Here is a 14,073-nt window from a genome sequence, read left to right on the forward strand (position 1 = left end):
CCTGGGCAATTGCTTTGACTTCCTGTGTTCCTGAGGCCAAATTACTGTTGCCACTGCAATTTCTGTTGCCCTCCAGCCTCCCTTCCTAGCACATTACAAAGAGATGTTACCTTTGTTATCCAGCTCATGCTGGATTAATCCAGTCATTTCAGGCTGGCCAGAAGTAGTCAGGTCCTATTTGTCTGTGTGGTGCTTCTGGGGAGGCTGCGCACAATGACACTCAGGACTGCAGACCTTTAGGCTACTTAATGATAGTCTTTCAATAAGATGTAGAGCAGTTTCCTCGGAGCTCAGCTGTCTGCAGGACATTATGATGAACTGAGCTCCTGTGAATTGGAAGCATTAATGTGAATCTGAATTCCAAGTTTTATGAAAATCACGTTGGTTGTATTTCTCAGAGCAATGCTTGTCAAATCTTTTGAACTACAATTTAGGTCAGTGAAATGAATAAAGCTTAACAATTGAAAATTAAGGTATTTTAAAGACTGTATTGACCTCCTGATGTCTTCCCAGATTTGGTTTTATATCCACAAATATCATGGTCCAAAATGTTTCTTTGGGATAAACTGGGAAGGAAAGTCTTGCCTGCATACCAATTAATACAGGCTACGGATATGCAAAAAGTCCTGTAACTCTGGGTTCTGTGGAATCTGTAGTGGCAGCTAGCAAGTATTTATCTGCTTAATAAGCACAGAAAATTATGTTCTTACTGATATAATAGGAAAATGGGAAAAGTTACAAGGTTTAAATACAAAAATTCAGTCTCTTCTAGACTCACAAAATCCTTCGTTTATATCAGTGATGTGCAGATAAAGAACTGTCCATGTAATCCATATATCTCTTGCTTGCCTGCCTACCTACCTTCATATTTATTGCAGTTGCTGATGTCAGAGGGGACTGAAGTTATCTCAATTATTTGACATGACTAGGTTGATTGCAGTTTAAAAAGTGGACATCTTCATAAAAATTAGTTAAAAGTGAAAATATTTCTATCCAGATTTCCTAAGGTACAATATGATATTGTTCAAGCTGGTCTTTTGGGAGGGCTAGAGTGCAAACATTGAACTTTACTGTGGTTATAGGCAGCACATTGACACAATGGTGTGTTTAAGAACAGGATCCAGACTACTGATTTTATTGCTGCAATAAAATGTTAAGAGTTTTTCTTCTTACGTCTATGGTGGGATTCATCTATCTAGCTTTAGAATCTCACCAAAGAACTCCTTTCCCTTGGTGCCCTGTGTCTGAAGAACTCTGTATGTGTGGAGCAATGAAAGGAGCTCCAGTTCTTCACAGATATTTTCTGAAGATGCCTATTCCTACCATTGATAATGTAGAGACCTTGGGGGGAGCCTTCACTCCTAGCTGAGTGCCCCATTCTTAGGAGCTTACATCAGGAGTTTAGGGCTTCTACTGTAATCTAAACTGAATTTTGTTTAATCTATGAGCCTAGATGCACAAAGTGGCATTTGTTCTTGTCTTGTATGTAATTGCTATTCTCTATACTGTGACAGAGACATTTTGGAAGTATTCTCTGGAAAATTCCCTCATCTTCATACCCAGTCTGAGTGCCGCTGTCCTGGAAGTCATCCCCGAGTGCACCCTTTGATACAGAGGTACTGCATCCCTAATGGTGCAGATGATACCACTAATGACAGGGTGCTAAGGCTGGATGCAGAAGCCCATCCTCTCCACTATATCAACGATAATGACATTGGGACCACCTGGATTTCATCTGTGTTTGCTAATACTGCAGGTCTGGATCGTGGTGTTTCAATCACAATAGATTTACAAAATGGACAGTATCAGGTAATGGGAAGATGCCATTTGCCATTTATTAAAACAAAACTAAGAAAAGATTTTTATAGATATTGCATTGCAATTTTGAGGATATTCAAACCATATGTTTTAAAATGTTATCCTTAGAGGACCAGGAAGAAAATTTCCTTTATTGGCATATACCAGTACAAAAGACAACAGAATGCATTATGGTTCTTGGCATTCTCTTTTGATGTGCCTGTTTTAACCAGCAGTAATCTAGAGTCCAAGAGTAGATATCCTGTGTGAAAGCACCAATATTTAGAAACTGATTGTTGTCTCTTAATTCCACTTTTGTAAATTTCAACTTTTATTTTAATTTCTATTAACACTTAAGGTGCTTGTTTTGTACCTGCTGGTTAAAAACTGACTGCAGACAAATGAAATTTAATGTAGCAGAAGCACATTGACATATTAGAGGGTGTTTCTGTTTGTAGATATTCTGCAGGTGATAGATTAGCCTCCCAAGGAATATGAAAGGAGAAAATGATAAGCAGGTGTAGTTATTGAAGAGGCCATATTGCTCCTAAATCCTCCACTAGGCTCTTGAAGAATGTCTTGGAAAGAGGGACATATCAGAACTGGGGCTACATTCACAATAGGGAATTCACCAATTTTCTGTATATTCTTTCTGGCCTACTCTTTTTTAATTAATGGTGAGTAGGGAAAGAATGTGATGGCAGGCTTTGGCTACATACGTAAACATTTGTCGTTTGGTTGAAAGTGATTTCAAATGAATGTGAAATTCTTGACTTTTGCTTATTTGATACACACACTTCTGCTTAAGCAGTGTGCTGAGGGAAGTGTTCTTTGAAACAATACAGGTATCTGATGATATTCTGAGTAAAAATATGGAGAATTAAACAAAAATTTACCTGCTATCAGAGAAACAACTTGGCAAATGCTTGGCAACATAAAGTTACAACTTTCATTTTTACTGAAATAACATGTCTGTAACAAATCGTGGACCTGACTTTGCAGTGCATTTTCAAACAGTCTTTGAGAAAAAGTGAAGTTCTGATGCAGTAGTTCAGTAGTTGTCTGATAGTGTCTGAGAAATCAAAGAGCTTGTTCAACAAAAAAGGTTCCCTCTAGCTTTAGTTGGGAATATGCAGGGTGAACAATGGCTGCTTCTGTCTATGAGTGGTAAAGGAGACTGTATAGTTACATTAAAAAAAAAAGGCTTAAATTCTCATTGTTTTACAACTTAGCCATTAATATCAGTTCATAAATTTATCTTCTTGTAGGTATTCTATATTGTATTGCAGTTCTTTAGCCCACACCCTGAAGCAATAAAAATTGAAAGGAAAAAAAGAGATGATCTAGAATGGGAAGACTGGCAATATTTTGCTAGAAATTGCAGTATTTTTGAAATGGAGAACAATGGATCCCTGGAAAAACCAGACTCTGTCAACTGTCTCCAAATGCATAGGTATGAGTGGGTATTATCTGCATAATACAGATGGTTTGAACAGGTAACATCCTGTCACAGCTCATTGCTATGTCCCAATGAGATAGAATCTTTTAATTTGGTACAGTCATTTGTTTTGGACTGTTGAATATATCAAAGATCCTAAACATGACCTTTCAATTCAAAATTGCCAAAAAGTCTTCTGTAATTTTTATCGGATTTTAATAATTTATGAGTGTGAGTCAATTGATTCCTCTGTTATTTTTGAGGCAGAGTTTCAAAATGTTACATGTTAGTGTTTTGATGGCTATTGTCAGCAGAATTGCAGAACACTGAGAGGATAAGTGGAGGAAGGTACTGATAGAACATTGTTCTAAGCTGTCCAGTGAATGTGAAAGTCTACCTTCTGATCTCTGGGAAGACAACTTGTTCTGAAGCCTAGGAAAGAGGCCAGACTGAAGTACAAAAGCCAGTCATTCAACCCTGCTAGTGTTATGCAACACATATAAGAAATGAGTTGAAAATGATGTCTTGAAGCTTTCTCATCTTTCTAAGCAAGAAGCGATATAAAACTGTGGGAAGAGGGGCAAGAAGTGTTATTACCATTTAGAAATATGTTGCAAGCCCTTTTACTGTCAATTAACATGTGAAAATTAAAAGCTATATAATATAGAATATATACATTTAATAAATATAATGAATAATGTATATAATAGTTAATATGTTACCATATTACACACACACATGCATGTATGTACACACACACACATATATATATATATAATTGAACTTTTGCCGCATTATATATATTATACATATATTCAACTGCATTATCTCTTTCCTGAGTTCAGGTGCCAGTCAGCATTAGACTTGTTTAGTACTTGGCTGGAAGTCAGTAAGAAAATACATTTCCAGGTGCTGTAGGTACTTTGCCTTTTTTTCCCACTTTTGCTAAGTTTCTAAGACTTTTCAAGTGTCAACATCTTTGTCTGTTCTCCAGGAGTTCAGAACTTTGAGGAGAGGAGCATAAAGTCATTTGAGTTACACCACTCTTTTGCAAAGGAATCTGAGCTTTATTGCTGATCTTTAAAGCCGAGGGTAGAGGAGAAGGGAAATATCTTAAGTAAGACAAATGTATTTGGCTAAATAACCAAAGTGAGGTGCAATACCACTTTCAGCCCCAAAATATATATTTGTGTAATTTTCAAAAAGAACTGAGGAATTAAATATGGACTGTTTCCATTAATGTTTTCTAATCAGCACAGCTTCTCCCTTTCAATTAAATTGTAAATGAGATAGAAGTGATGCGAATGAATAATTTTTGGATACAGATGATGTACAGAAAGCTTTAAGTGATAAGACATATATTGGTGAATATTCTGTGCGCTCAAAGAGGACTTACTGTTGAAAGAAAGTTCTAAATTTATGTGAGCAGTGTTACAGAGTTCCCTGGAGAATTTTATTGTAAAACAAAACTTGTTTCTCTCTCTTTCTCTCATACCCACAAACTTGTATCTGCCAAGACATGTCCAGATTGTCATTCCAGGATTTAGACACCAGTGTCCTAGTGGTCTATCCAGGATTCCCTGGATTTACATAGAAGACAAATGACCTTGGTTTTGAAATCTTTACGATAACTTGATGGTTCTTGTTTCAGTGATATAAGTTATAAGGGTTTTTGTTTCTCCATCCTGTACCACCTATATAAGTTAGGAGTTGCTCACTGTCCTTTATCCCCCTATCAGAGGCTTGAATCTTTGCTTAGTCTGAATATTGGCTGACCCTTATTTTAGAATCTCCTATGTTTTCCTGAGAAACTGCATGTAGATGCCCTAAAATCTTGATGACCTGCTTATCTAGTTGCCATCTGCCTTACAGTCTTTCTGCTGTTCCTTCTGATGCTTCCATACCAACATGGTGTTGTGTATCTCCTGTTTGTACCTGTCTAAACATTTCCATTACAGTTCTATATGCCATGGAAGAAATACACTTTATTTAGTTTTCTGTAGAGGGAAAGAGAAGACATAATCACCCAGAGAAACAGATATATTCCACTGAGATTTTTGTGAAGCGCTGACCTGGATTAGGAGCACAGGAAATTCAAAGACAGAAGAGTTTGACTCAGCAGACCTAGCCTAACTAGAAATCTCATATTTCAGAAACTGACATATTTTGAAGTGACATTTTTTGAGTGTTGCATGTCAGGTGCCAGGTGATAATATACCTATTAGGTATAATAAAAATAGGGATACCTATTTTTAATGATCCCATGTAGGTGTGCAAATAAGCAGACATTCTTTTCTCTTCCAGGGGCTAAACTCTGCCTAGTACATAGACCAACATGACATGATTCATACCAAGTTGTGCAAACGTGCAGTTTATATCTATTTGTTTACTCTGTTTTACTTGAATTCTCAGGATTGTTGTCTTTCCCCTTCCTGGGCTTAAATATGCAGTTTTACTCTCAATCTTACTGCTTTCCATTAAATTATCTTGCCCTTCACTTGCTGGAAGATAGCATGTGTTTCTAACTCTGCTCACTCAGACGAGTAGGTCATATGGTCCTGTGACTCTGGAATTCAAAATATAATAATTGTTTCTGTATGTTTTTTCTGTGTTTAGCAGGTACATTACTAACAATGTAAGCCTCTTGATTATTGTGTTAGTCATCTGAATAATTTCCTTATGTGGTTCAAGCCTAGCCTGTGTTTCTCAAGGAGAGTGTGTTAAACTTCTTGAAAACGTGTGCAGGTGACACTGTTTCAGTCACACTTTAATCATATTTTGAAGTTGCCAGGTAAAGGCTTTACTTTTAATTGGAAACTTTGAGTCTGGAGAAGAGCATGATAGTTTAGAACAAAACAGACATATAGAGGACATTTCTTTCCCCCATCTTGAATTCTGGTGACTGGGAATCCACTGACATAAGAATTTTTACCCAGAAAGCATGAAACCACTATTTACAGATTTACAGCTGAGACCCTCTCTGAGAAACAGTATGTTAGGGGCTAGAATCTGTAAAATATGTAATATTTTGAGTTTCATTTGTTTTCCTCTCTATTTAAACAGCTTTACACCATATTCTCGTGGTAATCTAACTTTCAGTGTTCTTACCCCGGAACCAAATCACCGACCTGGTTACAATGATTTTTATAATACTCCATCTCTTCAAGAATTTGTAAAAGCTACACAAGTGAGGATTCATCTCCGTGGCCAGTATCACACTAATGAACCTTGGGTAAATTTTAGGCATAGGTACTATGGAGTTAATGAAGTTACAGTCAGTGGAAGGTAAGTGTTACGTGACTCTTCCCACATCCAGCAATGTCTCTAACTGTAACAGCTCTGCACAGCATATAAGGACCTGCCTAAAATTTGATCAACTTGGTTTGCTTTTAGGTGTATGATCGAGAAAGGAATTTGGTCTGAAGCAGTGTATCAAGTTGGAAATGACTGGTATACTGTTTTGTAAAACTGTTTTTGCTCAAATTTTATTTTACAAGTAATTGTTACACAAATCTGTCAAAAGCAATCCTTTCCTTGGAATTACCAATGCCTCTAAGCTTATGACTGAAACAATAGCTTGTGCTTTATTTCAGTAACTCTTCCAAGCTATAGATTCACAGATATGGCAATTTTAACAGTCAATGCAGAGCTCATTCGTTGTTTTATTTGGAGTTTTCCTTTCAAAATAGGGTAGCTGTCAGTGAAACTGTTGTATTATCTCTGACTGACAAATTTATTGTATATGATAAGTGTGCTGTCTTATGAAGGGACTAATTATTCCCTGGAAATAATATGCATATTTGGCAATGAAATAGTTTCCAAGAAGCATATGGTGAAGATTTGTAAGTATTATTGCTCCTGAAATTATTTTGGTAGTTCTCATTTTGAGAGAAAGCACCCTGTTAGAAGTCACGTTTACTTTTAAAATTTTCTATCTTTTTAATATATTTGATATTGATTTAGAGGTATTATGATAATGCATTTACTAAAACAGCTTTACCTTGGTGATGATGTAAGAGTAAAATAATTTCAGCTGTAGTTTGCAAAGCTGCGTCATGCCTCCAGAAGAGCGGCCTTTCAGGTAGAGTGGTATGGTTATTGACTATTAATTAAGACTCTATACAGATTTTATTTTAGCAAGAAATGGAAATTTTACTGGACATAAAATGGGTTAAAATTCAAAATTATTCCTGATGTGGTTAAGATTTCTTTAAAAACTAGAGCTGCACTGCAAATTTTAATATTGATGAATAATTGTAATTTATGTAATAAAATTTTAAATATTAAGGTTACATACTGAAATACAGATTTCATTACATATTGTATAAGGCAAGAGTAGCTCTTCTACATGCTGGTTTTTATTTTCTTGAAGAGCAATTGTTGATGCTTAAAAACATACTGAGTGAAATAGTCTTTTGTAGTTTACTGCACCCAAGAATATTCTCTTTGGTAACATTTATTTGTTTTTAATAAAGAACCAGACTATGTAATACACAAAATTGACTTTGTGACTGTGTAATGTATTTTTGCACAGATGTGTTTTCATGTTCTAACTTTTGACACCACCTATTGTTCTTTCAGGTGTAATTGCCATGGCCATGCTGATGATTGTGACACAGCTATGAAACCATACAGGTGCCTGTGTGTCAAGGAAAGCTATACAGAAGGAAATAACGTGAGTCACACCTTCATCTGTCTATACCCCCTATGAACAGCCTCAACATTGGGATTTCCATCCTGGGAAAGAGTGTGAATATGTGTGTTAGTGTAGGCTTGTCTTTCAGAAGGAAACTTTCTGTGGCAGATTTGTATCAATTAAGGAAAACTATGTATTCCACTCTCCACCCTCACCAAAAGCCATTCCATCGTAGACCATCAGGAGTGTTGTGTTCAGGGATTTGATTTCTTGTTAGAGATTATACCACTTTCAAACATTAGATGCAAACCTGAGATTAGACTGTGAGCATCTAATAAAGATTGTCTCTGCCTGCTGTAGCAAGAGTCCTGCAGGGTGAAGGTACTACTCTATGGTAATTTTAGTCTGCTCCTATGGACTCCAGACCCATTCAATAGGTGGACTGCAGTAGGCAAAGTCCTGGAGTTTAGCTACCAGTTTAGTTTCATTTGAAAGGAAACAGTTTAAGTGGTCCATAATGCAATCCAAACTACCATAAATGCAAAATTATAATTTTCATTTGTGATTCTAACTGTTTTATAATTCTTGACCAGGGAAGAACCAAAATGGGCAATAGGTAAATATTGTAAGTCATGGTATTCTAGATAAATACGTGGTGGAGAGCTCAATGGTACCACTTTTCAATTATTTCATGCAGCCTTTGGTTTTCTTGGAAGCTTTTCACATACAATTTGACACAAGCAGAACTGTGATGTATGAGTAAAAAAAACTTGCTCAAAGAAAAGATTCCCTAGATTAATTATTTATCTCAAAAGAAAAAAAAAAAGGAAAATAAGTTGAGGTTAAGAAAAAATGAGCTACATCAAAGGAATGAATCCCTCAATCTCACTGAGTGTTAGATTTCCATTGTGAGTACATGATATATTTCTTGCTACATTTATGCCTTTTGGAAATAGCCTTTCTAAAAATTAAGAAGAGGTTATATGGAATAGCGACAGCAGTCACAAAGGGAAGACTAATCACACATCAAAAAAAACCCCAAGCAGTCTGTGCTTGCAGGAACAGAGCGAGGAGAAGTAACCTCAGAGCATTTGATACAGTGCTCATGATTGTGTGGAAGATCTTTGTAAAATTTCATAGGGGATCTGAGTTTTCTCACTTCTTAAGCAGAACTGTAGGATCTACAGTCTAAATGGGACTTGAACAGAAATTTCAAGTTTTTAGATGGGTCGAATTAGGAAAAAAAATTCAATCTGACAGTGTCCCTTTAATTAGAACACACACTGTGAAATGTTACTTTGTAAGTATTAATTATAAATATTTAATAAGGTCTGGAAGTTCACCAAGCACTCTTGCAAGACTTATGCTACCTTGTGAAAACAAACCAAATACATTTTAATGATGTATCTGCCTTATCAGATATTTCCTGTCAATGTTAATGGGTTGTTCCACTGAGTGTCACATCTCTGATACATTGTATGCATTGAAACCATAATTGAAGTGCTTGAATTAACTGTATTAATTCAGAGTACTATAAGGATGTTGTTTAATTATTTTTCTCATTCTTTAATAACCATGTCAGTATCTATTAAATATGAAATAAAATAGCAGTAGTAATAGAATTAGTATTTGGAAATGTATCACTAACTACTTTGAATTTTATCAAAGATTTACTTGGAATCCAAACAGCTTAAAGATTTTGTTTTTTTTTTCTTTTGGTAAGACTAACACTTAAATGCAAAACGAAAGTCCAACCTGATTTTTGACTATCACTGGCAATGATAAAACTCTGATAGATTAACACCTGTTTCTTTGGCTCCCACCCCAGCAAATTAGGAAATGTAAAAATAAATTTATTTATTTGTATATTTTTTTGGTTTAAGTAAGCATTTGATAAAGCACGTTTCCAAATATAACTTTTTTGGTAGAGAAAAAGAAAATATTTTTGAGAAGAAATTGCACTATCAGCAAGCAGGGTTTTTTTAAACTTAAGTTCTTAACACAGTAACGTAAGTTCTGTGTTAGCAGAGAGTAAGTCACTGCACTGAGGGGATATAAGAAAGTTTTTGGCTTTAGGGTGGGTGTTTTCAATATCTTGTACTAGAAATCAGAGATCCTCAAAGATTTTTATGTATGGCAGAGTATGTCCTTGTCAGATTTACATTTAATTCAGCTAAAATTACTGTCTTGAATTTATCTGGCATATACATCTGGCTACATCTGTTGGGCAGCAAAGCAATACCAGAAATGAAAAATCTGCATAAATATTACAAATAGAAATCTTAGTTTAGGTATTTGCATCACTATGCTATGAAATCTGACATACCAAAGGGAATTTTTTTCCCTTGAGTTCCCTTTTGGTGAAGAATGATGATGAAATATGTTGCTATGAAATCTGAGATGATGGGAAGAAGGGGTTGCTTAAGAATGATTTGCAGATGTTGAGGGGTCAGATTATGAAAAAAAGAGGAAATTAAGCCTCACAAAGCTTGTCTCTCATTTTATGAAAAAAATATTCATTTACAAATTGTTCTCTAAATGCCTTGGGTCCAGCTTTGGGAGATTGCGCTTCCTTTTACAAATGGGAACTGAGGGACCGAGGGTGGAGTCCAGATTTTGGTAACGTTTGTATGCAAATATTACCTTTTAGACTCAAGGAAAAGTATGTTCAAAAACTTTCCAAGCTGTCACATAATGAGCTGGAAACAGCCCATAAAAGAACAAGACAGTCAAGCAAGGTTACCCTTACATTGCAACCTCAGAGCCTCTTTTAAATCAACTGTATAGAACTTAATAGAGAAAGGTAATGGCAAAATATACAGGAATAACTATAGAAAGCATAATAGAAAAGAAAATTTAAATTAAACCACTCTGATAAATGCTTGAGAAGATATGAATGGAAGTGAGAGATTGACTGGATGCAGTAAAGGTTTCAGGTCTTCAGACTTTTCCGTAATGGTTTTAAACATCTGAGGTCTGAAAAATGGATATGGCATATGTTGTTTTATCAGGGATTGAATAAGTAAGATGTTTCATATTGTTACAGAAGAATCTATGTAAACCTTAGTTAAAGGTCAATCTATATCATGTTATATGTTGGAATTAATCATAAACAGTACAAGAGGAGCTGTAATATTAACGACAGTACACTCAATAACAGAGTTCTCACTTGCAGAAACAAGTAAGCCAGCAAAAAATGCAATTTTTGCTACATGGAGCATTGGGATGGAACCCCATAAGACACCTTTCATTTCTGTTCTGTCTTCCTTGGTCCCTTAGAGTCACTTAGTGTTCTAATTTTGGTTGTGTTTTTTTGTTGTGTGGGGATTTTTTTTTGTGGGTTTTTTTTTTCTTCTTCTAGTAAAACCTGACTTTTAAGTTTAAAAGTTCTTTGATAACTGGGGAGTTGACAAGAGACAGATGTAGTTCATGTGTAGTTTTGGTAGATATACAAATGCTTTAGTGAGGGTGCTGGTGAAAGCCAGGAGGAAATTAAGACTGTCTTTAGAGCATGGCAAAGCTCTCTGGAATAGACATTCCATAGAAGCCATATTTATTTGGCTAAGGAAATGCAATTGAGTAAAGCATAGTGGATGGGTACAGAAGAGGGTCTTGTAGGAAGGAAAGAATTGTATATGATTAATTATCCCATTACAGTCAACACTTAAAGAGCACTTATGGGTGCTATACATAATAGAGCTTTTCAAAGACAAGTCAGCATTTCAAAATGCCTGAGAAGGTGGCATTCAAACCTCGGTGTCACTTCATCAGATTTTTAAATGGTGTACTTTTGATAATGTGTATTAAAAAGGCATGTGTATAAGTACTATAGGTGTGTATGTACACTATTACAACTGAGCTTTCAGAGTAGGCTGCAAACTCCTACACAGGTTACAAAAAGGAAAAAAGGAATTAATTCCACATAAAATCATATCTATATAAAAGAATGCCACTGAGAGGCAAGCAACGGGGTATTTAAAAAGTGTTGGAATAAAAGGTTCTGGTTAATAATGATTTATTGCAAGTTTTAAAGTGTTGTTACTGTTGCTGTCTGAAGTATTTCTTTGGATATTTATTGACTGTTTCTTCAGAGGCACTGTCCTCAGAACTCTTAGGGCCTAAAATGAACTTGGTACATAAAGGCTTAGGCTCAAGCCACAGGTGATACCATAAGTATACTTCAAGTGATATATTTTTCCATTTTTGTCATTAGTTATATACAAGATTCTCTGTCATAAATTTTAGCATAATGGTTATTTTTCTTCTTACAGTACAAATATTAAGAGAGAAAAAGTAGTGCTTATAGGAGTGTGCTTTTAATTTTTTTATAATAATTTTAGTAAGAAAATATCTTGAATGCATTGTTGGAAATCAGTTTTTAATTGTTTTAGACTAATGAATTGGGCCAAATAAGGCTTAGTAGTTTGGCCACCTGGCTCCATGTTATGTTTTCTCAGGAAACTTTTCACAGATGGTGAGAAGTTCAGATATCAAGAAGGCATGTTTGTTACTGACCGTAGGGAAAACCGTATATTTAAGATGTTTTCTGAAGGGCCTAGATGTAACTGAGAATAAGGACTTCTGCATGTTTCTGGGTGTTGCAGTTACAGAAAAATGTTGGTTTTGTTAAGCATTAACATTCTTTGTAAATCTGCTGCTAGACCTTGCCATGGGCTTTTGGAAATGTACCTACGTACCTAATGTTGGGAATGTACCTATTCATTTTATATGCGGTAGCCAAAGAACCAAAGCCCAAATCTTGGTTTGCACTTCTCATCTACTATGCTTTGGACAAATACAGAGTTCAGATTTGGTGAATGAAGACCTGAAGATGGCAACATGTACATCATAGTGCTACCAAATGTGAAAGTTCAGGCCTGGGGGTGTGAAAAAAAGCAGGGTGATGTAGGGGTCCAGTGCCCATTTTTATTGCATGCAGGTGTGACAACTGCTAGCAAAACAAACATTTCATACTCACTGCCAACTTCTGAATGACTTCTTTTTTGCCAAGGAGGTTGTAGATGGGAGAAGTCAATCTCTGCTCCCAGGTAACAAATGATAGAACAAGAGGAAATAATCTCAAATTGGGCTGGAGAAGGTTTCGATTAGATATTAGGAAAAAATTATTCAGTGAAAGGTTTGCTAGAGATTGGAACAGGCTACCCAGAGAAAGTGATGGAATCACTGTTCCTGGAAATCTTAAAAAGTGTGTAGATGTGGCTTGCATGGTTTAGTGGTGAACCTGGCAGTGTTGGGTTAATAGTTGAACTTGATGATCTTAAAGGTATTTTCCAAATTTAGTAATTCTATGATTTTTAAAAGTTTTGTCAAAGTTTTAAAAGTCACACAACAAGAAATGTTTCAAAGAGGCTTCTTGCTATGTCAGATGCCATCTTTTTCTCTCATACACCTTCGTGCCTGTGTGACATTCAACAATAGGTGCAAGCACAGGTGTGCATAAGTAACTGATCCAAGATTAAATCTAAAATGAGATGATGAATGCTTTCAGCTGCTGTGTGGCTGGCCATGCACAAATGGAAACTCAGGGCTGGCAGGTTGATAGCTATTCCTGCATTATTTTCCTTTCAAGGAGGACATATTTCCATAGACATGCTGGGAGGAGGGAGCTGCATGAGCAGGATAGCATGGCTGGTAGCTTGTTTCTTTGTTGTGCTTCCCAAGCTGTGCCATGCCTGAATGAACCTTCTTGTCTTGTGTTGTTAGGTGCTGTGTAATGTTGATTTTTCTCAATGTGGAGAGAGAGGGGACATGGATGTAAATGAGGGAAGGACTTGAATAAGTTAGAGCTGTGTAACTTGTGAAGAGTTATGGTCAAGGTGTTGCACTTAGTGCATTTAAAGTGAGATAATCACAATTAGGCAGCGATTGCTCTGATAAACAAAGGCCAGAGTTCAAGGTCTCAAGTGAAACCCTGCTAATTTTCATCCTGAAAACCCCTTTATTTCTCTTACTGTGGTTATACTGTGTGTTTTTGGTTTGTTTTTAACAGATTAGAAAAAGGTGCAGTTATTATTCCTATCTTATTGCTTACTTTTTATTTAGTGTATTCAAACTAAATTTCAATACATATATTCTTGTGATTTAATTTTCTCTCCCAAGTGGCTTTTGTTATAGTTTGTGACTGGTCTGCAATTCTTGGACTATCTTAAGCTTATGCTTTTTAATTCAGATTGTTTTACAC

At 35.9% G+C, this 14,073-nt stretch overlaps 1 protein-coding gene across 16 annotated transcripts in view; it reads left to right on the plus strand.

The window, feature by feature from the left end:
• USH2A (usherin) overlaps positions 1-14,073 on the plus strand; it is a 392,736-nt gene that overhangs the window by 52,194 nt on the left and 326,469 nt on the right. For 12 of the 16 annotated variants that reach the window (XM_068185676.1, XM_068185675.1, XM_068185673.1 and 9 more), the window contains 4 exons: positions 1,515-1,809; positions 3,066-3,250; positions 6,299-6,520; positions 7,817-7,910. In XM_068185676.1, the coding sequence (XP_068041777.1) occupies positions 1,515-1,809; positions 3,066-3,250; positions 6,299-6,520; positions 7,817-7,910 (796 nt within the window). Of the gene's footprint in view, positions 1-1,514; positions 1,810-3,065; positions 3,251-6,298; positions 6,521-7,816; positions 7,911-14,073 lie in introns of those variants that run through there. The other 4 variants (XM_068185678.1, XM_068185689.1, XM_068185687.1 and 1 more) reach the window with 4 other exon arrangements.

This window comes from Anomalospiza imberbis, chromosome 3 (genome assembly GCF_031753505.1).
Source record: "Anomalospiza imberbis isolate Cuckoo-Finch-1a 21T00152 chromosome 3, ASM3175350v1, whole genome shotgun sequence".
Taxonomy (NCBI): Eukaryota; Metazoa; Chordata; class Aves; order Passeriformes; family Viduidae; genus Anomalospiza; species Anomalospiza imberbis.